The sequence below is a fragment of the Hyperoodon ampullatus genome (assembly GCF_949752795.1).
Source record: "Hyperoodon ampullatus genome assembly, chromosome: X".
Taxonomy (NCBI): Eukaryota; Metazoa; Chordata; class Mammalia; order Artiodactyla; family Ziphiidae; genus Hyperoodon; species Hyperoodon ampullatus.
This window is the reverse complement of record NC_136913.1, coordinates 14,201,629-14,228,562: the sequence shown is the minus strand read 5'-3', so window position 1 is coordinate 14,228,562 and position 26,934 is coordinate 14,201,629. Positions and strand designations below refer to the sequence as shown.

The 26,934-nt window shown below is 36.3% G+C and overlaps 1 protein-coding gene across 4 annotated transcripts; it reads left to right on the top strand.

Annotated features, from left to right (window-relative positions):
- Window positions 1-269: 269 nt before the first annotated feature.
- On the top strand, window positions 270-25,348 carry AP1S2 (adaptor related protein complex 1 subunit sigma 2; the record flags this gene model as incomplete). 4 transcript variants are annotated; one of them, XM_079728301.1, is made up of 5 exons in its annotated part: window positions 270-448; window positions 6,943-7,051; window positions 7,591-7,728; window positions 24,464-24,472; window positions 25,301-25,348. In XM_079728301.1, 5 exons carry the CDS (start codon window positions 270-272, stop codon window positions 25,346-25,348), a joined length of 483 nt encoding a protein of 160 aa, XP_079584427.1. The 4 variants fall into 4 exon arrangements, with proteins under 4 accessions (XP_079584427.1, XP_079584425.1, XP_079584428.1 ...); XM_079728299.1 differs by lacking the exon at window positions 24,464-24,472; XM_079728302.1 differs by lacking the exons at window positions 24,464-24,472; window positions 25,301-25,348 and adding an exon at window positions 20,371-20,406.
- Window positions 25,349-26,934: the final 1,586 nt, after the last annotated feature.

Genomic DNA, 26,934 nt, shown 5'->3' with positions numbered 1-26,934 from the left:
ACTTCACCTGTTTTTGTCCTCCCGTCCCGCCCCCCCCCACCCCAAACATACATGGAACAGGGTGGGGTGGGAGGATTTGCATCTGGTGGGAAGATCTTTCTATAAGAATTTCCTGCTATTTTAACTGACATAGAAATATTGATGGCTACTCATCATTTGTTAGCTAAACGCCCTGTCACCCAAAGCTTCTCTGTGCAGCATGTCATCTTAACCTTAACTTTATTGAATCAAAGTATTGCCTGTAATCTTGGTTCTGTTTATCTTAACAGATGCAGTTTATGTTGCTTTTTAGTCGTCAGGGAAAGCTTCGACTGCAGAAATGGTACGTCCCATTATCAGACAAAGAGAAGAAAAAGATCACAAGAGAACTTGTTCAAACCGTTTTAGCACGGAAACCTAAAATGTGCAGCTTTCTTGAGTGGCGAGATCTGAAGATTGTTTACAAAAGGTATATTTTGATTTATCAGGAAGGTGAAATAGAATCAAATGTTAGATCATTTATAATGTGGAAATTGCAGACTTTTGAGGGATGACATTTATAAATAATGATTAATAAAGATATAGATGAAATAGTCTTAAGGTAAAGCTTTGTATTTTTAAGATAACTGCTGTTTTGATTTATTACCCAGGCTAAAAGGTTAAAATCATGGAAATCTTTTTACACGAAATTATGTGACTGAAGGCATAAATGATACTTCATGCTTAATCATCTTTTTAGGAAATTTGAAAGAATTCATTTCTTTGCAGGGGAAAATAAGATCAGTATTTTAAATTGTGTGAGTAATTCTCTGAATTTAGATAAGCATTTACCCTCCACCACCACCTTCTCCCCACAAATCTGTAAAGTAATGACTGATATTTGTCATGCCTTTTAATCTGACTTTTAAGATCTCTTACTCACTTATAAACACCTTGGATACATAGACCATTTTAGTCATAGATGTAAAAACTGGATATATACAGGATTTGTTCGTTAGGGCTTATTAATTTGAAGTACACTTGTGGCTGTGGTGGAGGTGTGATTATATCTGGTAGATAGATAATTTTGCCAAGAACAGACTTTTAAAATTTTGATGTTGCAAAATGACTCATAGGTTGGCCTTGAACACTAAGCTTTTTTAAAAATGCTATACATCTTTATTAATACCTGAAATTTTTAAATACCTTAAAATAAACTTCTCAAGGTTGTTCTCATAAGGTTAAAAGAAATATAATTACTTTGTTTCTTCCCCATTTCTGTTCCCTTACAAATAATTTACTGAATTTAAGATAAGAACATTCATGCATATAAAAATTCTTTCCTGGGGGGGATGTGCAGGGAACTGACTGTATGGGCTGTGAGGAGGGTCAAAGAGAAGCCTGGGTTTTCTCTCAGTTTTCCTTTATTCCACTACAATATGAGTGGGGTTTGTGGGGGAGATGGTAGAGAAAGTCATGAAGGTTACAGGACATCTAGAACTTTAAAAATACCATAGACTCCTCTTTAGAATAGAATGAATATTAGTCATCTTTGGGTGATTTTGTATCCAGTGTTTGGTTTAGTATTTGTTGAGAAAAATCATAGCATTTTAGAGCTGGGAGATGTTACAGAGTAATGTAGTCAAGTTTTTTTTTTTGTTTTTTTTTAAAAAGCTTTTTGCCCCAAGGATAGAACCTTAAATGAAACAAGTGGAAGTGGAGGTGCTCGTGTGAAATCAGGACTGTATCTCAACTCATTTGGCTTCCACCCTCTCTGTAGATGGTTCCTGAGTTTGAAAACCACTACTGTTGATCAAACTTCAGCTTTATAAAAAATGAGAATTTGGGAGAAGTGACTTGTCCAAGGTCAGTTGCTAGTGACTGCCATAGTGGCCAGAACTCAAATCTTAAGCCTGGAGGCAAGGGTTTTAAACTGGGATGAATAGAAAATTTGCATTTCTTTAAAGATCCTGTAGTTGGAGAATGGGTGGGGGGAGGGCTGAGACTGGCGCCTGAGGGATCTGTTAGGAGCAGTCCTGAAGGAAGACCTCTGCTGTGGGCTCAGCAGGTGAAAGAGCTGTTCCCAAGGTAAGTTTGATAAGACTTGGTCACCGCTAGAAGCAGGGAGGGCAGTGAAAGAAGGGGAGGAGTGGGGTTATTCCACATTTCTGGTTCAGTTGATGGGGTAAATGGTGAAGCAGAAGGTTGACTTTGAGGGGCCTGTGTGACTTCCATTTGGAGATGCCTAGTTTTCTCAGGGTGGGCATAGGCATGGAAGTCTGGGGGAAAATTAGGCATAAAGCGTTAGATCACCAGCATTCAAGCAGCAGGCAAAGGATAAGTATAAGGTCAGTCACACTGGGGAAGGGGAGAGAGTTTCAAAAATAAGGCCACCAGTGCCAAAGGTCGCATAAAGTTCAACTGAAGTGAAGAATATTAGATTTTACAGTGAGCATTTCACAAAATGCCCATCAGAACATTTTCAGTGGAATGGTAGAGACAGAACTCTCGAAGAAATGGGGCAAAGTGTGAAGAGGTGAAGACAATAAAACAGGTGTAGACTATTTGGGGGAGCTTTGCTATGAAGGACAGAAGAGGTGATAACCACCTGTAGACAGGGGTGGGGGACAGGGTTAAAAAATGGCATAGGAGACTTAAGCTTATTTCTAGATAGGGGAAGGAGTCCCCCGTGTGGAGGAGGAAAATACAAGCAAGGGAATCAGTCCCAGGAATCAAGATTCCTGTAGCTGAAGGAGATGGCCTGTCAAAAGAAAAGAAGGCACTACTTGGTGCTCTGTGCACAGCATTCAGCCCATCCATGTTGGGCCACCGCTTTTTCCGTTAAAGGCTGTAAAGGGTAATCTCACCTGACTCTGATATTTACATCAAGCGCCTATAAATAAAGGTGCACTAAAAAAAACCCCAGCTTTACTGAGATGAAATTCACATATAAAAGTTAGAATTTATAATCAGTTTTCCTCTGCATTTCCCCATTTCATACTGAAAACTCATCTAGAGTACTTAAGGACATATTTTTTTGTAGCTATGAACAGGTGATTTTTTTTCCCTAGACCAGGGAAGAGGAGACCTTTTAAGCAAACGAATTACCGCTTAGCTGCTGAGAAATTCTGAACTAGCACTTTCGCTGTTCATATCACCAAGTGATCTTTATGTCTGCCTTCCTCAAGTTGCCTCATCCATGTTCTTGGAACCTTTAGTTACAGTTGCCCCTCTTGGGGAGGGAGAGGTGAGAGGGGAGTAAGGTTAATATAGCTGAAAAATTAGACTGAAAATCTGGGGACTTGAGTTCTTTTCCTTTGGCCATTAGCTCGTTTTGTGACTTTGAACAAGTCATTTTGCCTTTGTTTCCTCATCTCTAAGGTAAACGCTCTTCAAGATCCCATGAACACAGAAGACACTGTATGCATTTTTGATTCCTATTTTGTGCAGCATGTTATGGATTAAAGTCTTACAATTAATTAAAAAATACACACCTACCAATTACAAGCTTCAGAATTTGTTGAAGAGTACTGTATTGATTTTCTTTACTAACAAAAGAATTTTTAATGACATACCAGTAGAATATTGAGAACGGTTTGGTTACAGTCACCCACAGTCAGCTGATATTTAGCTGACTGGGGAGAAGTCATGTGTTGTGAATATAAGAATAGGCACCTTCAGATGTTCTCTGAGTGCCAGTAATTAGAGTAAGCCGTAATCTACTCTGCTAAAAATAACCAAACATACCTTTCTTCTTACTAGTCTATTATTAATTTTACTTCAGATTTAGACATACAAATATATACTAAGAGAACAAAATGAGCTCATTACTGAATTTTTTAAAACCACTTGCTTCTGAAAATAGGGAGTATACCTCAGGTTCTCCTGGTAATCTTTTACTAAGTCAGGATAACAATATTTATTTCTCTCTTCAAAGCAAGTAAAATATTTGGATGTTTTAATTTTTGCCAGTTGCAGGATTACTTTATTTAGCACACTTCTGGGCCATAGTTTTTAATATACAACTCAGGCTCTGGAGTCAAATCACTGTTCTGGGAAGATTACTCAATTAAGCCTGAGTCTCCTGTAAATGCAAATAATAACGGTATCTCTCTGGAAGGGTTTTTTTGAGGATTGAAATGGTAAATTATGCCAAGGCCTTAGGTAACATTTAGTGCCTTACTCAGAGTGAGGACTCAGTAAATGTTACCTGTGAGGACTCAGTAAATGTTACCTGTTATTATGCTTCTGTTTGTTTCTTCCTTAAGCCTTCTGGGAAGAGGTGCCTTCTTATAATCCTGATAACTGGATGCTCACCTACAGTGAAGAATTCATTTAATTTGATATTAAAGTAATATTTCCGAATGACTCGTATAATCTAGGACCTTTGACTACTGTTTAAATGCTGTTTACTTATAAGTAAAAAGCAGTACTGTGGATAAGGAGCGAGGATGGTGTAAGCATTAGATTGCTTAACAGTAGTAGTACTGAAGAAATCTTGAAATTTAAAAAACAAATTAAATTCACCTGACGTTGCCTATTAGTAAATTCTTTCTAATGGTATTATTTAGCACTCTGTTCATAGCAGCTAGCTATGTCTGGTTTTTATCTACCATTTTTAATGTCAGCCCCTTTAATCTTTAGTTTTCTTAATTCAGAGAATCTTATGTGTCATTTGTATCAGTTTTCCCAAATTTAAGACTATTTGAGGAGCATGGGTTAGGGAGGATGGAAGGTTGGAATATCCCATTGCCTTTTAAAGCAATAAACAAAACATAGGATAGTGCTGGGAAAGAGAGGAAGCGCTTTGTTAGTAAGGTTGGAGGTGGTGCCTGTTATGTCCTTCATGATAATAAATGAACGTGTTTGAATGCCTTCTCTCTAAGACTGCAGGGGACCCACCTTTTTTTTTTTTTTTTTTTTTGCGGTACACGGGCCTCTCACTGCTGTGGCCTCTCCCGTTGCGGAGCACAGGCTCCGGACGCGCAGGCTCAGCGGCCATGGCTCACGGGTCTAGCCGCTCTGCGGCGTGTGGGATCCTCCCGGACCGGGGCCCAAACTCGTGTCCCCTGCATCGGCAGGCGGACTCTCAACCACTGCGCCACCAGGGAAGCCCCGACCCACCATTTAAAATAACTTAGTGAGGGACTTCCCTGGTGGCGCAGTGGTTAAGAATCCGCCTGCCAAGGCAGGAGACGCAGGTTCAAGCCCTGGTCCGAGAAGATCCCATATGCCGCAGAGCAACTAAGCCCGTGTGCCACAACTACAGAGCCTGCACCCGCGCGCTGCAAATACTGAAGCCCGCGCGCCTAGAGCCCGTGCTCCACAACAAGAGAAGCCACTGCAATGAGAAGCCCACTCACCGCAACGAAGAGTAGCCCCCCTCCCTGCTCACCCCAACTAGAGAAAGCCCACGCACAGCAACGAAGACCCAACGCAGCCAAAAAATAAATAAATTAATAAAGAAATAAATTTATTTTTTAAAATAAATAAAATAACTTAGTGAATGTAGAAATCAGGTAGAAAGGACGTGGCAAAAAGTGTATGTGTATGACAGGGAGTCAGTGTGGTAGAGTGGAAAAGGCCTGGAGTTAAGGTCTGAAGATCAGATTTCTTGTCACAGTACAACCACTTGGCAGGCCCTTGTACTCTTGGGCCTCTTTTTCCCTTCCGTAATCAAGGATGATGCTGCTTACTGTTGGAAAAATCAAATAGGAGGAAATGTTTTTAATAATATTGAAATGAATAGAGTGTTATGAAAATACTCATACTGAAGTTATTCTCATACTGAAGAGCAGGAATTCCTTGAATTTTAAAACAGACTGTGTGTGTGTGTGTTTGTATGTTATTTTACATTAATGCTATGAGCAGTAATTGCCCATTGTGTTTTCTAAAAATCACTTAAATGCTCCTCTGTGAAAATTACAATGGCAACTGAGACTTGTTTAGAATGTCTTAGGTTTTCATTTTGTTTCTTTTCAAAAGCCTTAAATACATTTAAACCATTTGAAAATACTCTTTTAACCCTCCTCAAAGGACTTGGTTAGGTCATCCTTATGTATGCCTCAAGGTTGTGTTAATAAGTTTTGGCTTCCTTGGATCAAGTATAACCTAGTCCCATGTGCTAGAATCCTAGTTTGGAGGATATGAGTTTTCCAACCTTATTATACATTCTTCAAGGGTAAATAACCCGAGCTTTAATTTAACAGGGTAGAACTTAGAAAATTTGAGGACATGTCTCAGTTTCCCCTGTTCTCTTTCTCTAACTTCTATGATTACTTGGAACTGTTGTTTTTTTCTTGAGGTTTATTCCATAATCCTATAAACCTCCTTTAAAAATAATTCTGTGCTGTTAGAAGTCACGATAGTAGTTACCTTTGGGGGTGGGAGGCTGTGACCAGGAGAGGTTAGGAGAGGGGCTTCAGGGGTTCAGTAATAATTCTGTTTCTTGGTGCAGGTGCTGGTACACAAGTATGTTCACTTCGAAACTCATCAGGCTGTACATTTATGACTTGTGTTCTGCTCTGTGTGTATATTACACTTAAGTAAAATGTTCCAGAACGTTGACTTAACGTTGACAACATCTTCAATAAGTCCTTCAGTTGGAGAGTTTATTTTCTTCCCTGTTTACTTGTGGTTTGAAATAGTCACACAGTGCACTTTGTTTTAAGTAAACTTGAGAACAACCTGGGTCAGCTGTGTTTTAGAATATTCTAGAAAAGAGCCTGAATGGAAGAAGAGCAAAATAAGTAACTCTTTCTAGATGGTGTGATTTTTTTTTTTTTCTTTTTTGCTTGCCTGTACTTTTCAAAATTTCTTTTTGGTACATTTATTACTTTTATAGTCTAGGAGAAAAATAATCTACTATTGTAAAGAGGAAATAAACTGTATAAGCATGACATCTTTCACAATAGGATATGAAAATGTATTTTAGAAAACATGATTATAGGGTAAATTTTTTTCTACATCTGTTTTTTGTTACAGATATGCCAGTCTGTATTTTTGCTGTGCTATTGAGGATCAGGACAATGAACTAATTACCCTGGAAATAATTCATCGTTACGTGGAATTACTTGACAAGTATTTTGGCAGTGTGAGTAGTATTTTGTTTTAGGAAATTGAATGCCATAGTGCTTTTTTTTTTTTTTAACCTTTTCTGTAACAAGTTTATTATTTGATTATCTTGGGGATTCTGACTATTTGACAGTAACTGTGGGAGAGGGAAGGAGTGACTATTTCTTGTCAGTGTGCCTAGTGAGTTAACTGCCAGAATTGCTTGACCCCACAGACCTACTCATTTAATTATGCTGGTGGGAACGAGGTTTAAAATAGTGAAATAGAAAGGGGTCCAACTGCAAAGATTAATATACTGGAAGTGCTTAGTATAGAATTTAGATTTGGTTAGCAGTTACAGTCATATTACCCAGAAATATGTATTTCAAAAGATCAGTCTTTATGAGTAGAAAATTATTAAGTTGCCCATGTTAGGAGCTTGCAGAGTCTGGTCTTTCTTAGCTTGTAGGCATTAAGATTGATTCCCTCTGGTCAGATTTTACTGACTACCTGATAGTAGGTAAGTAGGTAAGTATCTTTTACTTTCTTCAGTTTTATTTATTTATTTTTGCTTTTCAGGTGTGTGAACTTGATATCATCTTTAATTTTGAGAAGGCTTATTTTATTTTGGATGAGTTTCTTTTGGGAGGAGAAGTTCAGGAAACATCCAAGAAAAATGTCCTTAAAGCAATTGAGCAGGCTGATCTACTACAGGAGGTAAGCTACTCGGAGTTCTCTTGACTGGACACTAGCATGTTTTGCTCTTGCTAGGGAAGTCTCAGTCATCTTCCCTCATTCTTACAGTTTCAGAAATTACTCTGAAGCATGCTTGGCATGTAGTATCCATGTGCAGTTTATTGATTGGAATATGTGTCAGCCACATCGACTCAGTTATCTGTGGATGGATTGTTTACTTTGGAGATGATCTGGAGATGGCCCATTTTGGCACCCCAGAACACCAAGAGTCCAAACATTTAGAGGACAGACTAATTTAAGATGGGAAAAGTAACAGTAATTTGAGAACTCTCTGTCCATTGTTCTGAATTATTTAAGATAACCCCTTTTCTCACTAGTGCGTACAATGAGGAGTTGACTGTGAGATTATGGCATTTTCATTCCAAGTTGGTTCATATTTTCACCTCATGTCCATTAAGTGCAAATGTAGCCAAGCAAATGATAGTGTTATAATTATACTTTTTGTAGAATCCTCTAGTTTTGTGTTAGCAAAACTAACTAAAAAGTATTTCTACTTCTCTATGCTTAAATAACAAACCATGTTCTGTTAAACAGCTACATTCTTGTCTTGCCTTGATGTCGCAAGAACCATTGATAAAACCCCTTTCCCTTTCTAACTTCCACAGTTGTCTTGGGTTAATTGTATATTTGATACTTCTGTACCTTCAATTTCTGAAGTTAAAAATTTCGTAGATAAGGCTACCTTTTCCTAAAAACTTAATGATACGTCAATTCAGGTACCTAGTTGAATTATGCTTTAGTCATAATTGTGGTTTTATTCAAATAGAAAGTTTATAGCATGAGGAGAAGGAGCTAGTCAATATAAAAAAATTAATTTTTTCATTATGGTAATTGTCTTTTTTTATTATTAGAGGAGGCTTTAAATCAGAGTAAATCTTTTTCTTCATTATAACTTCTTAACTGTTGGCCTCAGAGTCAGGAGAGTGGGGAGCTCTCGGTAATCCCTCTGCATCAGTCACTGACTAGGTCAGTTGTGGGGATTGTTTGAAGTTGGGATGACATCATCTGGAACATACATAAATTAAATATGAGACAATGCTTTGTACATTTAATTACCTTGAGTTACCAAAACAGGGGTTAAGGTGCCTGCAAAAATGAAGTATTTTGTTGACAGCCCTAATGGCATCTGCTGTTCAGTAGTGAAATGAGCACAGCCCTTTTTCCATGTGTGTATGGTTTGCCACAGTTGTTTATTAATTGATTGCATATATGTCATTTGAAGATTTTCTTTTTAAATGTCAGATGTGCCAACTACAAGCTCATATTCTACTGTTGTAAAATTGCTTTAAAGTTAGCACCTCCTTATTTTGCTGTTCACTAACCAGACTTTTCTAAAAATTAGGTCAAGACCAGGGTCAGAAATTGGGAATTTTTCTTTTTTTTTTCTTTTTTTTTGGCCGCGCTGTGGTGCAGCATGTGGGATCTTAGTTCCCCGACCAGGGATCAAACCCATGTCCCCTGCATTGAAAGCGCAGAGTCTTAACCCCTGGATTGCCAGTGCAGTCTGGGAGTTTTTCATATTTGTTCCTTCCCTTGATCACTTTTATATTTCGTTATTATGGAACTATATTCGGTTCTATCAGATCCTGGTATTTCCTCCAAGTTCTTCATCATTTCCTGATTAATTACATTTGCCTTGAAACATTTCTAAAGTTGTTGAAGTTCAGCTTTTAATTTTAATATTTTTTTCTGGAGAGTAATGTTTAGGGCATTGACATCTCTTGTGTCTGGATTGTTTTTTAAACCCTACTGGGAAATCGCTATACACTTTACAATATGACAAATATGCTAAATTTACTTTATAGCATGTATTGAGTAATATACTAGAGGATCCAGAAGTTATTACAGGTACATGTTTGTTTGTAAATGTGTACATGTGTGTGTATCTCCCCTATAAAAGTATTTTAATAAGAAGTAATGTCTCTTTTTTTGAAGTAGTATTTTTATATCTCAAATTGGGAAAAGTAGGAATGGAGAGAGAAGCATAGAATGTCCTTAGTTCCATGTAAAATTCTCCTTACCCCATCTCACCCTAGTTTAAAAAAAAAAAAAACCTGACTACTGTTAATTACAGTTCCTTGTCTTTAGAAGAGAGCTTCGGCCCTATTTCTCATCTGTGACTACATTGTTTTGTACATAAACCAAATTGATACTATATTAAGACATTTTCTATTCAATGGTCCAAGTGAACCATCTTTCTTAATTTAGCCATTCAGGTCTTGAGGAGGCAGAACGTGGCTGGTCCATTCTGAATTTAGAGTGAGGTTAAGGCCTTTATGAAACCAAGCTAAAGTCTGTATGGGGCAGTTAAGCTTCATTCAGGTTATTCTGTTCAGGTTAACTTGTTTATTCAGGTTATTCACCAACGTACTGTCATAAGAAATCCAGGATGATAAGATGTTTGTTTCCTACAATAGAGTCATTTATATGTTGATACATGATACAAGTTTACATCTCTGCGAGAGTATTTGAATATTATGTTCATAAAATAGGTGATAGAATAAGATGAGAAAAAGCATTCCACAAACTGCTAAAAACGATTTGTCTGGGCACCATGATAGCAAAAAAGAACTATGATGACAGCTAATGCTTGTCGAGCACTTAGATGTGAGGCATCCTATGCTAATCATCAGGATTTCCTGAGAAGGGGTCACGAGAACCTTTTATTTATTTATTTATTTTTTGCGGTACGCGGGCCTCTCACTGTTGTGGCCTCTCCCGTTGTGGAGCACAGGCTCCGGACGCGCAGGCTCAGCGGCCATGGCTCACGGGCCCAGCCGCTCCGCAGCATGTGGGATCTTCCCGGACCGGGGCACGAACCCGTGTCCCCTGCATCGGCAGGTGGACTCTCAACCACTGCACCACCAGGGAAGCCCAGGAGAGCCTTTTTAACCAAAGAAGAAACAGAGGCTCTCGAGGCTCAGTGAAGTTCCAGTGACTGGTCCTAGGTAGCAGTTGGCAAAACCAGGATTGTAAACCCAGATCTGCTAGACTCCAGAGCTGTATGAAATCTTAACCACTGTGCTCTGTCCGCCCCAACCCCCATTTGTGTATTTTCTTGGTATGTTTTAAACATTCTGTTTTAGACACCAACTTCTGTATGTCTCAGTAATATAGTAAAGAAATTCATAATTCTCCTGGAGGTTTCTCTATGTTGAACAAAGTAGGTTTCCTAAGACTGATGCTATCATTTACTTTTTAGACTGGAAATTTTCATTGTCCAAGTTATCAATAGTTGCAATTTATTAATTGGATATATAGATATAAATAGTATTTTTTTATATCATTTCTTGTTGGATTTATCAAAATGCCTAGATCTATAGTAGCTTTTTTGGTCTTATAATTTAGGGTATAATATTCACTTAGTCTATGTCATGAAATGATTTTGCTTCCAAAATTGTAAATATAGCTGTAAAGACACTTATCTAAATACAGTCTTAAATTTGTAGAAGTCCTAATTAATTGATTTTAATCTAGTTTTTCATATATTGTGATTTTTTTTTTCTTTTTCTATTTGGTGTCAGGTCTTTTACTTTAATTGATTTTTTCTAAACACCAAAGATGACTTTGAATTTATATTGAAAATATCTGTTGGCTTAAAGATATATGCAAATCACAAAATAATTTTGGTTTTAATCCTTTTTTAATCTGTCAAATACACATTTCTATCCTTAAGAATGTTTATTTTCTTCAGAAAAGTTTCTTTAAAATGTCCCTTTTACTCAATTTGTGTAAATGTCATATAGTTTGTTTAGGTAGTCCTTCATTTTATAGGCAAACAGGGTTAGAAAGTCAGTGCATAAAGTAGATTTTCTATTAGCATTTTACAGTCAGTAATGAGAACATAACATAAATATGTATCTGAATAATTACTAAAGTATCAGATATTATGATTAAATAATAAAGATGTCTTATTTTACTTAGTTACTTGGTAAGGAAGGGTTACAATTTTGATATTTCTAGACTGACCTCTACGTTAATTCCTTTTGGTATTCTGTTGTATGAATACATAATTAGATTTGGGGGTAAAGCCCAGAAAAATTGGTCTGTTATCCAATTTTTAATGTTTGACCGTTGGAATTTAAAACATATTTTCTTAACATGCCACTCGTACTTAACTTGATTCTTAAATTATTAAAGTGCAACATGCTGAGATGACTAAATTGACTTTTTTTTTTGCAATACTTGGAACATTTTCCCCAGCACCAATTAAATACCTATTTTAAGCTAGATGTTTTTGGAGGGAGGGCATGGGGGAGCAGTACAGTTGGGTTTATCTTATAAACATTACATATAATGATAAAGGAAATATAGAGTGCATTTTCTTTGTGAAGTCAGGCACTTACTGGTTTTTCTCTGCTCCTTAATTTTATAGAGCCAGAATGAAGAATGGGGAGGTTTGTCTGAGGATATCTTATGATAAAGAGCAGTCTAAGGCTTTAGTCCCTTTGACCCCCACCTTATTTATTGGTAACTACTAAATTTACCATTTTCGTGGCATGGATAAAATGGGGTGTTATGCCAAAACTGTTGCACGTGAGATGATTTCAAGTCCTTGCTTGATCTGTGAAGATCAAATAGTTAAATACTGGGTGTTGGGCTTTAACCCTCAGCGGTAGATGCATGATGGTGTTGATCAGCGCTTTGAGATGTGTCAACCTTTTTTTTTTATACTAACAGCATCATTTTCAAATTTGTTGGGGTTTTCCTTTTAAGCTTTGTTTGCTGTTGGTATTGTTTCTCACTAAAGTAATCTGAGAAATGAAAAACAAGTGAGGTACCAAAAGCAAGCATTACACTCATGAATTTGCTTCTACTTCAAGGTGGTCCACTTTATGAATAGATTTATTGGATTTACAGTTGTTAATTTGCCTCATCTAGAAAGTGGTGCTCTATGGAGAATTAGTGCTGCTAAAATTGATTTGTTTTAGTGCTGGGCCTGCATGGTACATCTTAGTACTATACAACATCTTTGTGGAAGTAGTAATTAATAAATCTCTTGGACTGCATAAAAATGGAAAGGTAAGAATCTTAGGAGAAAAAGTGATTTCTTTAAAAATGAATCTTTTATAACATAAAAGTATTTTAAGTAAGTAAGTACTTATTGAAGTATTTAATAACATGCCTTTTAATAAGCTTGGGGTTTTTTAAAATTAAAATCTTGCTAATTAAGAATATTTGGGCAAGGTAGTCAAACTCAAGAATATCTTACATTGTTTTAAAACATGCTTTAAAATATATACAGTAATATAACAGCAAAAAGCATTTTGATAAAAATCCTCTTAGGATTGGCTTTAATAAGACAGGCTCCTGTAATTCCTTTGTAATTACCACTGTTTGTATTAAAACCTTTAAGCCTAAACCTTCTTCTTTTCAACTGGGTAAAAGTTAACAAGGCTATATAATCTTTTACGCCAGCATATTTTAATTTTTTATGAGTAAACTTGATTGGGGTCTGCTAGAACAAATTCTGGATAAGTGAGGTTTAGTTACATTAATGCTTGAAATAGAAAATACAGAAGGGTAGATACAGAGAAAACAGAAGGCAGAACAAATCTTGCCTTTCACTTTGCATTTAGTAAGAAACAATTTGACCAATGCCCTTGGTCACTGGTTTTTAGGTTGTAATCATTTTGCTGTATGTTTGTTTTTTGAGCTCTTTTTCTTTGTTTGCTTTTCAGAATTTTGAGGATTTCCCCCTTGCTGTTTCATTTTAATTCATTTTGAGTCCACTGTTGCTACTCTGGTCTGTTTGTAATAATGAAAAGTTGGAATAACTTAAAATATTCAGTAACTGTAAATCTGATTTTCAAAAGTATTTGACAAGAAGCCACAGTAATAAATGCAATTTTATATCACAACAGTTACATAAACCAAAAAAATTTTTGGTTAAATAATAATACTTACTCATATTTCTTATTTTATAGTCTCACGTTTTCTATTCTATTCTTTTTTTCAATGCTGGTCCTGATCCACTAAGTTGATTGCATAAGCCCTAGGATTGGGACCTGCACAGGGACCTGCAAAGAGCATATTCCTAGCTGGTGGTGGTGGTTTTATGTGTTTATTTATTTATATTGAAGTAAGTTGACGTGATTTCTTTCTTTAAAAAGTACTTTCTGAAAAATTGCAGGTTTGAGTTCTTTTTTCCCCTATTGAGACATTCTTTTTTCTTTTATTGTTTCCTCTGCTGTCTTTTTTTTTTTTAATAAAAATTCCCATTATAGGAAAATTAACAAATACAGGCAAGCACACGAGAACATAATCTTACCCGCCAACCAGAGACAATTTATTCTGGTTCTCAGCTAGGGTTGGGGGTGGGGCAATTGTGCCTCCTCAGGGGACATTGGGCAATGTCTGAACACATTTTTGATTGTCACTGCTATCCGTGAGGTGCTACTGGCATCTAGTAGGTAAAGATCAAGGACGCACTGTTAAAGAACCAGCAGTGCCCATAACAGCCCTCTCAGAGTAAGAAATTATCCGGCCTCAAGTGTCAACAGTGCCAAGGTCCAGAAACCCTGGTTTAATTTAACATCATGTAATATATAAAAATTTCATTTATAGATTCCATTTACATTTATGGACTGCTACATCTTTTCAATATAATGCATAGTCCAGATTATAAATGACTGGCTGAAAATGAATCAAAAGCAGAGGGGGGAAAAAAAACCCTAAAAATTATGAAAGGAGAAATGTGCTCAAGTAAATGGCTATAAAAATCACCTCTGTGATCCACCAAAATTACTTTTACTTGATAACCAGAGATAACCCGTAGCAAAACTTATGGGATGTCACTATATAATTTAATTTCCTCAACAACAACCAAATCTGTTAACATCTATTAAGGTAATTGAGTTTTTGCCTGAAAACAGAATTGAGCATACCCTGCAGGCAGTTAGAACACTTGAATTTTCTGCTGATTTCCCTGTCCACCTTAGGGATTTGATAATTCCTTAAGAGAGGAATAGTTTAAATGACCAGAATTTACATATATAGACTTACGTTGTACCTATAGACATTTTTGTTGTTTTTCTTTTATACCATATTAGCGTTAAAGAATTTACTTAGTAAAGATATTTAGAGTTTGAATATTTGAAATTCAGTGATTCCAAGAAATCTTTTCTATTTTGAAAACCCTGATTAAATTTAGGGCATTTCAAGTTATGATCCAAATGGAAGAACAGGGCAAATACAATACAACTACCCTAAAATGTGCTTAAAACTATTTCTTTATAGTTTAAAGTTATATGAGCTAAGTTAATTATTCTGCTTCTTTATTTAAAAAGTACAATTAACTGCCAGAGAAAGTAATTTCTCTTTACTATTTTATCACTAACGGGTTTTAGAGCAGGGTTTTAGGAAATGTAGTTAAGTTTTCCTCATTATTATTTTTAAGACAAATGTAATAGAAGTAGACCAACAGCACAACAGAATAAGACAGCAGGAGATATGAATAAGTAATCCACAGATGAAAGAAAAAACACATGGTCCTTTGACTAAGGGAATGTAAATTAAAATATCAATTAGCTTTTTTTTTTTTGGTTTCTTGGATTGGCAAAGAAGAATTGTTTGCTTCTTATGAACACATAAATTTATATTCCATTTTGAAGGATTAGTTTAGTGATATCTATTAACAGTTAAATGTGTACACCTTTGCCCCATTAGTTATACTGGAAGGAATTTTATCCAACAGAAATATACAAATGCAGCAAGACACATGCTCAGTATAATATCGAGCCATTGGAACCTAACCAAATGTCCATCAATGGGAAATAGGTTAAGCAAATTACAGTACAACCATACATGAAACTGTTAACCTGGCTTTGAAAGAAATGAGATCAATTTCTATGTAATGATATGGAAAGATACCCATCAAGTAAGAAAAGATCTAGGAGCAGGACATTAACTTAACAGTATTACCTCTGAAGATATTTGAGGTCCTTCCCTCCTGTTTTCTAGAAGTGTAAAACATGTATTTTAAGTATACTTTTTTTTAATTTATCAATTTTTTAAAAAGACAAGGGCCTCCCTGGTGGCGCAGTGGTTGAGAGTCCGCCTGCCGATGCAGGGGATACGGGTTCGTGCCCCGGTCTGGGAGGATCCCATATGCCGCGGAGCGGCTGGGCCCGTGAGCCATGGCTGCTGAGCCTGCGCATCCGGAGCCTGTGCTCCGCAACGGGAGAGGCCACAACAGTGAGAGGCCCGCGTACCACAAAAAAAAAAAAAAAAAAAAAAAAAAAAAAGACAAAATGCTGCTCTGTGAATGGAAGACTGCACTGTGTTGTTCCTTTAGGTGAAACTAGAGTAGAATTTGCTAAAAAGGAAGTTTTAGCAGGTAAAGTGAAGCACTTATGTTCTCTTGGCCATTTTAACACTAACCATCTGGAGCAACCATATTGCTCTTGCCACATTGCTAACTTTCTGTAAAAAAATCGCTCAATTTTCCTAGTGCCTCACAAGTGCTTTTGTAATAAGACACCATGAGCCCTTTCATCTAAAAGGTACCTTATAAAGTGCTCTCATTTCTTCTCTTTTTATTCATTGCTAAAAAGAGATCTTAGTGCATTTGGATACTCTGCAGCCCTTTGGTCTTTAGCTCAAGGATTAGAGTTCCAGAGTTGAGAATAAGGATTTTGCCACAGTATTCAGTGAGGAGCAATAAAAAGGCCCATTGTATTCTAGAACATGAAGGACAAAGGATACAGTTCAAGGGATAAGTGAAGCCCCTTCAAGAAAAACTGGAGTAGAGCAGTAACTTCAAATTACACTTCCTTATGTATATCTTTTATTAAATGTACATTATTTCTCTTTGACTACGTGGTGTACAAGAAAGACAAATCAGGACACTAGGTTTTCAGTTTTGGATCCAACACCACTAGTTTATTTAAGCACTTCTCATCTCAACAAGACTTAAGCCTTCAGATAATTACTTGCTTACCAGTTTTCATTATAGTTTATCAGATCATTTTACTTTTGAGTCATTGGCCTAGTCTAGTGAATATCTGGGAATTTTTAAGGTAATGAGGTTTGTCTTAGGAACATAGGTGGTTTTGAGAACTGGTGTAACTTAATTCCTTTCTGCTGTGTTTGTTGTCCTACACTTCCCACTACATCTGGTCCTTTTTGTAGGGGGTTAAGAAAAAGATGATTCTTAGTATGGAGGAAAGTTGAACATGCATGTATACTGAGAAGAGGAACTAATGGAGAGAGCGATGAAAAATGGGAATGGAATAACGGGAAAAGTATATGCGGAGGGTGAATAGGAATGGAATCGAAAGCATTGGTCTTGAGTAAGATGAGTCTTCTCCCTCCTCTGTTTTGAGGAGATGAACGGGTTAAAGCTGTAAATTTTTTTTTTCCTCATGAGTTGGATGAGTTGAGAAACTACATCTAGAGGAGAGCTGCAGGGACTGAGGAGAAAGAAGAGGTAGATAACTTGAGGAAAATGTTTTGGGTTTGGAATGGGCTTAAAAAAGGCCCATTTCAGATGGAAGATAGTAAATATCTAATCTTTATTTAAAAAAATAGGTCTCCAAAGAATCTGTACTAAGGGCAACTTGTGGTTTATATTTGTGTAATATAACTTGATTACATTTTTTTCTATTTTCATTCTGGTCTTTATTCCCACACGATCTAAATCACTGACATTTCAGTGTATTAAACTCAGTTTGCTAGGTAGTAGAAGACAGTAGGTCTAATTCTGCACAGGACTATAAAGTCTGTGTATTGTAACAGACTTCATTCTCACCCTCCCCAATTCTTAATTAATATAATTATTCCATGACTCATAAAATATACTGGTGGTAAGAAGGCCCAGAATACTGGAGTTATATTTAATCCACTATAATGTTTTCCTCATATATAAGAGAAAAAATAACTTGGTTAATTATGGGCGTATCTCTCATTTAGCTAAAAATCAACCTTAAATGTTAAATGGTCATTAAGGCATTTATTTATAACACAACTTTCTCAGCCCCTAGCAGTTTAAACTGGGCAAGTACTTAAAACGTGTTATAGCAACTTAAAAGTGGTAAAAGAATACATTTATTTTTTTTTAATTAAAAAAATTTTTTTTTTATTTTTGGCTGTGTTGGGTCTTCTTTGCTGTGCGCGGGCTTTCTCTAGATGCGGCGAGCGGGGGCCGTCTTTGTTGCGGTGCGCGGGCTTCTCATTGCAGTGGCTTCTCCTTGCGGAGCACGGGCTCTAGGCACGTGGGCTTCAGTAGTTGTGGCTCGCGGGCTCTAGAGCTTAGGCTCAGTAGTTGTGACGCACAGGCTTAGTTGCTCTGCGGCATGTGGGATCTTCCCGGACCAGGGCTTGAACCTGTGTCCCCTGCATTGGCAGGCGGATTCTTAACCACTGCGCTACCAGGGAAGCCCAATACACTTATTTTTGTGGGTTTTAGAGTTTGTTTTCTTCTTGAAGAATGTTTTTCCAGTGAGGAGGTTTTTGCCCTTTGAAGAGTATTCTTCTCAATTGATTGGATGGTAATTTCTAAGGTACAGTAATATGGATCATTGTTATAAAGAATAGTTTGGCTTTATCAACTCTTTTCTTTCCTAAAGGGTAGTAAAGGTCTGTCAGAAATGCCTGGGGGGCTTCCCTGGTGGCCAGTGGTTGAGTCTGCCAGCCTTTGCAGGGAACACGGGTTCGTGCCCCGGTCCGGGAAGATCCCACATGCCGCGGAGCGGCTGGGCCCGTGAGCCGCTCTGGAGCCGGGAGAGGCCCGCGTACCGAAAAAGAAAAAAAAAAGAAAGAAATGCCTGGGGCAGTCAGGGTTGAGAATCGCTCCTATAGAATTGTTCTCTTTCATAGTTAAGTCTCCTCTGGGGAGGAACCATTGTGTGCTCAGCCCTATTTGAGAAACTACCTTTTTCTTTTCTTTTAATTGTTGGTTTTTACATGGTGTGATATAAAATTAAGAGAGAAAACCAAAAGTTGAAAAGCTGTAATATAAAGGCTCAAAGTACTGGTATTATTTAGGTGAAAGGTTATTTGATAGACTTAAATTTTTCTTGTTCTCTGTCCAGAAAACAGAACATGTATCACAGCAAGAGTTTCGTTGGGTGTAAGAAAGCATAGTAGAATATGTGCTGGAGTACTTGCATGCATCAAAATGTAGTAGGATATATAAATTCCGTTTGTAATTATAATTTTGTCAAGTTCGTTGTTTACAGTTTAGCATTACTTGAAAAGTTTAATTACATTAAATCCCAAGGGATAGTCCCAATTATTTCATTTAACTGATATTTTCATAGGGAATTTTGCTCTGATAATGATCTATCATTGGGGCTTATAATTTATTTTTTTTACACAGAGAATATTGAAGTAGTTTCAGAGTTCATTGACCAAAATACTATTATTAATAAATACCATTGATACCGAAATCGAATTCCCTCATGAAAATGAAGCATCTAGGGGTTCAATTTATTATTAATATTATTTTAGCTTGCTGCTTCATTCCACAATATTCTGAGTGGGAGAAAAAAAGCAATTATGTCTTTAAACTGTTTAGGAATTAACTGAGGATTAAAATTTAACTGGCTTTTTTCCTCAAACACTTTTGTATTTAATGGTTATTATTTAAGTATAAGGTATCTGTTACATATTTTATTGAAACAGTTTGTATGAGTTTGTAGCCTAACATTTCAAAGTGCCAAGTTGAATAAATATTATTAAATTGAGGATATCTTAAAAGCACTCAAATAAGCAGTTTTAAATTTTTTGAGTCACAAGCCTTTTGGAGGGGTATAATCGCTTGGAGAGTCTGATGGGCCATGGGCCCTCTTCTCAGGAAAATCTGTACCTAATTTTGTCTCTAGTTTCAGGGAGTTTTTGGAGTCCCTAGACATTCACCTCTTCTGTGCACTCTAGGGTCAGTTTAAAACCTCACCTCAGGTTACCTTGCTGATGTGAGAAACATCCTTTTAGGTACATTTATAGAGAGAAGGCATAGACATTTAACAGATCTATTGGGAGAGTCCTTTAAAATCTATCTCGAGGATTATTTTAAAAGTAATATCCTTAGTTGCAAGGGCATAGTCTTTGGAATTTTTTTTTAAGCTAAGCGAACCATTGAAAACCTCTGTTGCTACCAAATGGGTGACTACTTTTCTCCTTTTTTCTTGGGAAAGATTTTCCTTTAGGATCTGTAAAAGTTCCTGGTCATTCTAGGATGTAATGATTTTCATTAAGGGATTAAATTCCTTTGCTTCAGTGTGGTAAAATCCTGATGAACTTGAACACTGGCAGGAGGGAGTATTCTAACTGGATTTTGAGTTAACTCAGTATTTACCAGATGACTTATACTGAAAAATCTTTTCAGAGTATTTTTAGTAAATACAGTGCTTTCGGATTTTGTAGGACATATAGGTCATCATATAGATTATCATTATGTACAGTAAAGTTATAAAAGATGAATCTGAACTCCTGGGCATTGTTTAGAAGTTAAATATTCAGCCATGAACCAAAATTCTAAAAACAAACAAATTCTAAGTTTCAACTAAGATTTCTTTACTGTGCACTAAACATTCTAGAAATCTGATTGTGTCTATGTCAGTTTGTATACTGTGTGTAAGAATATATGCATTTCTTTTGTAGCCACGTCATGAATATTTTAATGTCCCTGTGTACTAAATGACTACTCATCATCGTGTATGCAGAATTTCACAGAGGAAATAGAGAGCTGATATGCTCATGAAAGAAAATACCCTCAGCTTGGTGACTGATTATCTTGTATAATAATAATAGAACATTTCAGAACCATTACCTTTATAATTGTAATAATTTTCCTGTTTTCATCCTCTTTTCTGTTTTATTTTCATTCTATATGTGATCTTGATATAGCTTTTCCTGCTTGCAGCTGGTTTAATTTCTTCTTGAAAAAATATGACCTATGACCATTTTGAGTAATGTTTCATCTTAAACACATATGTGTCATCATTTATGAACCATCTGTGATTAATCGTGTAAGAGGAATACCTAGCAATTGTTAAACTGTTTACCAAAGAAAATATAGCTGAAACACTAGGGCAGAACAAACAATGCCATAATATAGTGTGGTTTCGTCTTCAAATGTTGGCGGGGGGCGGGGGGAGCTATATTTAGGGTGATTATATTATAGTCTATATGAGCAAACGTTTTCTAATGTATCACATAAAAACGTATTTGGAAATAATACAAGAAAGTAAAATCTACTCTTATATAATATTTAAGGTAAAACATTCACAGTTTCTAAAAAATTTATAATGCCACATTTATTGAATCACATTTGTGCTATACAATATCAAACAGTCTCTCTAAGAACTATCAGAAAAAGAAGATGTGGCACATATATACAATGGAATATTACTCAGCCATAAAAAGAAACGAAACTGAGCTATTTGTAATGAGGTGGATAGACCTAGAGTCTGTCATACAGAGTGAAGTAAGTCAGAAAGAGAAAGACAAATACCGTATGCTAACACATATATATGGAATTTAAGAAGAAAAAAAGTCATGAAGAACCTAGGGGTAAAACAGGAATAAAGACACAGACCTACTTGAGAATGGACTTGAGGATATGGGGAGGGGGAAGGGTAAGCTGTGACAAAGTGAGAGAGAGGCATGGACATATATACACTACCAAACGTAAGGTAGATAGCTAGTGGGAAGCAGCCGCAGAGCACAGGGAGATCAGCTCGGTGACCGCCTTGAGGGGTGGGATAGGGAGGGTGGGAGGGAGGGAGACGCAAGAGGGAAGGGATATGGGAACAGATGTATATATATAACTGATTCACTTTGTTATAAAGCAGAAACTAATTTAAAAAAAAAAGAACTATCAGAAAAAAAAGAAAAAAAAACTATCGGAAAGCTATGTCAGAAAAGTCTCTTCTGCAATATCTGTTGTTCAATAGTAAGTAATCCTTTCAAAGTATTAATATGGGCTATATTTTATATAGTTAGGATTCTAATATTACTTAAATACTAATATTTTACTAGTTATGGTTTTATAATTGTCTGCATTTAGATACTTAATGATTTTTTAAATATGGTTTTATATTTCTGAATATGAAAACCTTTAATATTGATCATTTTTGTGTATATATATATATTTTTTTTTTTTTTTTTTTTTTGCGGTACGCGGGTCTCTCACTGTTGTGGCCTCTCCCGTTGTTGAGCAATAGGCTCCGGATGTGCAGGCTCAGCGGCCATGGCTCACAGGCACAGCCGCTCCGCGGCATGTGGGATCTTCCCGGACCGGGGCATGAACCCGTGTCCCCTGCATTGGCAGGCGGACTCTCAACCACTGCACCACCAGGGAAGCCCTTTGTGTATACTTTTAATAAAATATGCAACATATATTATTATAAAGGGGAAATTACCAAATAATTCATTGTTTATGTCTAGAGAGTTTAAAGCCCGAGTTAAGTAATCTATCATTAAACAGTACATTCAAAAGATGCTCAAACTGATTTACCATTGAAAGAAGACCTGTGAAAATGTGTATAAGGCAGGTATGCAGATTAGTTGTTTCCATTCTTACCATTCTCACTGTACTACATGACATTTGAAGCACCTGGGTGGGCGGTCAAATGAGAAATTTAGCATTAAACATTGATAGCATTGGGAAACATTGGTCTTTCGTTTCCATTTTTTTCCTTTGTCCCTCCCCCAGCCCTGCAACATGTAATTCATGTGGTTTTAATGCTGCATAAATATGCATTGTCTCATGCCTGTTTGCTTTGGATGCTGTGTGCCCAGCTGTAACAAGATGTTGCTTCTTTTGTTATTTGTATACAGCTGCTTGCTTTAAACTAGTAGATTCTGAAATACCTTTCCTTGCATGTCTAAAATAAAAGTATTGCATGTACTTTGTCTCATGTGAATGACTTTTTTCTTCTCCATCCTTTTGATAAATAATATATTTCATATTTTAATTTTTCCAGGTAATTTTTTCAAATTGTCTTTTAAAAATAACAAAATTTACTAGTTTAACCATTTTTAAGTGTACAGTTCAGTAGTGTTCAGTATGTTCACATTGTTGTGCAACAGATCTCCGGAAGTTTTTTATCTTGCAAAACTGAAACTCTGTACCCATTATAGACAACTATTCCCCACTTCCCCTCCCCTCAGCCCTTGGTAACCAACCACCTTTCTACTTTCTGTTTCTATGGATATTACTAATTCAGATAATAGTTTTTCTAGGTAATTTTGAGCTACAATTTCGGTGTGAACATGTGAAAATTTATTTTATATTATAAATACAACTGATTAAAAAACTCTAACGTACTCTTTGTATAAGTCTCAAAGGAAGAAAATGTGTAAATGATTCTTTGAAATTAGGCCTTTCAGAAAGGACAGATACTTTAAATAATGCATATTTGAGAAGCAACGTGGTTCTCTTCAAGAAATGCTATATAAGATTGCAAGCAGTGAACACATAGGGGAAGTCTGACCAGCTCCAGGGAATAGGATAGGGGGACATTTTTACATGGATAAGCTAAGAATGTTAACTATAGAATTCAATGTAGGCACCCTTTAATAAATACATTAAAGGTTATATGATGTTTTAAAAATTATTTAACATTTAATGGAAATGATTCTTTTTAAATTGTCCCCTTTATTTAATACGTATGTGATTCAGATGTCAGTCTTACAGTGTATTTAATGTTTAAGGCTAAACATTATAAATGAAAGAGATTGGCTTACATTGTTCTTGGGAGTGTTGCATCACTTCCATTAAACTTTCTTTTAAAGCTATATCATGAAAACTCAGACATACAAATAGAATAGTATAAGGAACTGTCATGTACACGTCACTCAGCTCCAACAACCATCAACTCAATGCTAGTTTCATAAATCACCACCCCACCCTGCCTTTTTTGCCTATTTTACAGCAAGCCCTAGACATCCTACCATTTCATCTTTAAAACTTCAGTATGTATCCCTAAGAGATGAGTACCACACCCCCCAAAATTAATAGTAATTCCTAATATCTTATTCCTGGTTGGTCTTTTTTTCCTAATTGTCTGAAAAATGCATTTTTATAATCGGTTTGTAGATTCCAAACAAGGCTCGCATTTTACCTGGTCTCTTTAAGTCTCTCTTAATCTTTAACAACTCCTCTGCTTTTACCCTCCTTTGCCTTTTTTTTCGTAAACTGAGTCCCCTATGCTGTAGAATTTCCTCCATTCTGTATCTGGCAGATTATAATGGTGATGTTTAACTTGTTTTCTTATCCTCCATGTATATTTAGGTCTGTAGCCTGGTTAGGTTGAGGTTCAGTTTGGAGGGGGGGAGGGGGGCAAGAATACTTCATAAAAAATAGCCTTTTTTCACCAAAGCTGACTTGTACCCATTTTTCATTAATACACAAACATACTAAAAGGTAATCATATGAACTTTATATATAGAGCTGGTTTATAGTAAGGCTAAATACTTTCATTTAGATTTCAGTTGAGTAATGTATCAGCTAACATTTTTTGAGCACTTTCTGTGAATCAGGCACTAAGCCTTATCTCCCTTAATCTCTACATATGAAGGTAAGTACTATGATCCTTGTTTTCATAGTATAAGGAATAAGGAAACAGACCAAAGAGTTTAAATAATTAAGATTATTTCATGTAGTGCTTTACATACAATTAAATCTAATGTATGGATTTATGGTTTAATTAATTTTTCTTTTCCTTGTTTTGTGCTGTACCACAATTAGGATGCAAAAGTAAGTTATTTGGGTACAAAAATTGTTTTCCTCTGTTAAACTCTAGTATGCCTTTTAATTACAAACTTGTTGCTAGTAATACCTGAAATTTGACGTACTTGATCCTTTTTTATTTTGTGCTGTGCAAAATTAGACACTTTGGGAAAACTTTTAATTTTTTTCTAGTATGCCTGCTTTGTTTAGTCTTCTTTTGACATTTAAAAATGAGTATTGGTTGTTACATAGAACAAAAGGCACTTTTGTCCCAGATCCCAGAGCATTCTTTCTGTATGTTGCTTCCACTGAAACCATTGGTTGCTCTGGGGAGGTCTGGGAAGGTGAGTTTCTGCAGCCTTGCTGCTGGGGACATTTAAGTCCAAAACTGAGTAAAAACTCAGAGAAGAATAAATACATATGACTTGAAAAAAAAGCAGGGAAAACAAAATATGTGAAGAATGGGGAGAACTCAGGGGGGTTTCCCTGGTCTTTATTTAGGGGAGGTTTTGAACTTTAACACTAAGGTAACTTACCTTTCCTGTAGAAATGTCGGGTAGCTGTGGGTTTGCACTGAGTTTGCAGTGGGCTTGACTGCTTTTTGTGTTACAGCAATGGAGCCCAGCACAATTGATAGATAATCAGTAGGTATTTAATGCATGCTGAAAATATCCTGTGGTCTCTGATGTTTGGGGCAAAAATCGCTAATAAGCACTGGCTCTCCATAGAAGTGCCCATACTGCTGAACTGCTTGTGTTCAGCGTTCTCTGAAACTTGCACGGCCTTCCGTGTCAGTTTCACATTCTCAAGCCTCCCCAGATCTGCTTACCAGAGTCTCACATTTTCCCTCCACAGGAAGCTGAAACCCCACGTAGCGTTCTTGAAGAAATTGGACTGACATAACTCTCCTCCCCTGTTGATGACTTCTTGTGGCATTTCACACACTGTAGATGGTCACTGCCTTCATGTCCATGTTAGCTAATGGTGTAAGATGACGTCTTGTCAGTATTACTGTTCTGCTAAGCTGCTTCATTCAGGCCTACACAATCTTTTTTTAAAGGGAATTTTGGTTAATCAAGTGATAATAAGGGACTTAAATACGAATTAGAACGAATGCAGGAAAAGAAAGATACTTTTTCTGGCTATTTTAAAGTTTATAGGTCTGTTTCTCTTGAATAGATTATTATCATTACCTTGATTATGTGTATCTATGAATATGACACAATCAGGCAATATACATTTATTAATTACTGTCTTTGGCAAAAAAGTTAAATTATGTGAAACCTGGTTTTATGAAACCAAAGACTAGTGCATTTTAGTATATGTGCGAATAAAGGGAATTGACATGTCACATATCAAATGAATAAAAATTTCACTCTATGTTGAAACTTTAGAAAAAAAACAAATGTATACCAAAGACCCTTATTAGAAACTAAACACCTTAAGACAAAGGGAATACACAAAAGACTACGGGAATGATGCTGTTTTACACTAAAAATTATTTCTTAGGCATTCCAGACCTGGGACGAGGAACAGAGATCAGCTGTTTCGTAATAGTAAGCACGTTATTTTTAAGGCCAAGGAACACTTGACTCCTGAGATGTTTGTTGTTGTCATAGTCATTTAGTCACTTAGTTGTATTCTTTTTGATGCCCCCAAAATAAAATGGAAATGTTGACTTACCAGGGATTCTTAATAACAGTATGTTAGGGAAAATGTTTTACTCCCTTCACAAAGTGTTGCATAAGTCATTGTTTAAAGCACGAATATTCCTTCCAGGGTGCTTGTTACAGCCAAATTTATTTTACTCCCCTATTGCTTCCCTCCACTTAGAAGTGCAGCAAACTTTAGGGCAGCTTCCTTCCCTTCTGTGGCACTGCCTAGTTATTGGAAGTCATAAATATAAAAACAGATACCACCTCTCATATGAAAGTGTGAGTTGAATGAGGTAAAATGGCACTAGCGGGCTCTATATTTTTAAAGGATATACAGTTGTTTCAATGTCACTTTTATACATCTATGTATGTAAACATGTCTTCACAGTTTACACTTTCATTTGTATCTGCTGGGCTGGATTAAGCTTTGTTGTGATTGTGACCAATATTCAGGCCACATGAGCACATCTTATCACATCGCCAATTAGTTGTAATAAATGTCCAATGTACACCACTGTTGTGTGTTTTTATCTGTCTCTTTCCAAAAGTTTGTCAAATTATGAAGAACTGCTGAAGGAAGAATTTAAAGAAAAAATTTTTTGAGTAAAATGTTGAAAATTCACCCACATTTGAATGTGGTGGTGGTTAAAAGCACACACAAGATAAATGGCGGAAGATTTAAGGAGTCTTCATGTACTTCAAGCTCATTAAAAAATAATGTGGAGTCCATGCTACTGAGAGCTTATCTACACATTTATTTTCAATCAATAAATACTGCTTTTAAAACCTTGATGCAGTTGACTCTTTCTGAATGAGCAACTCAGATCACTCCAG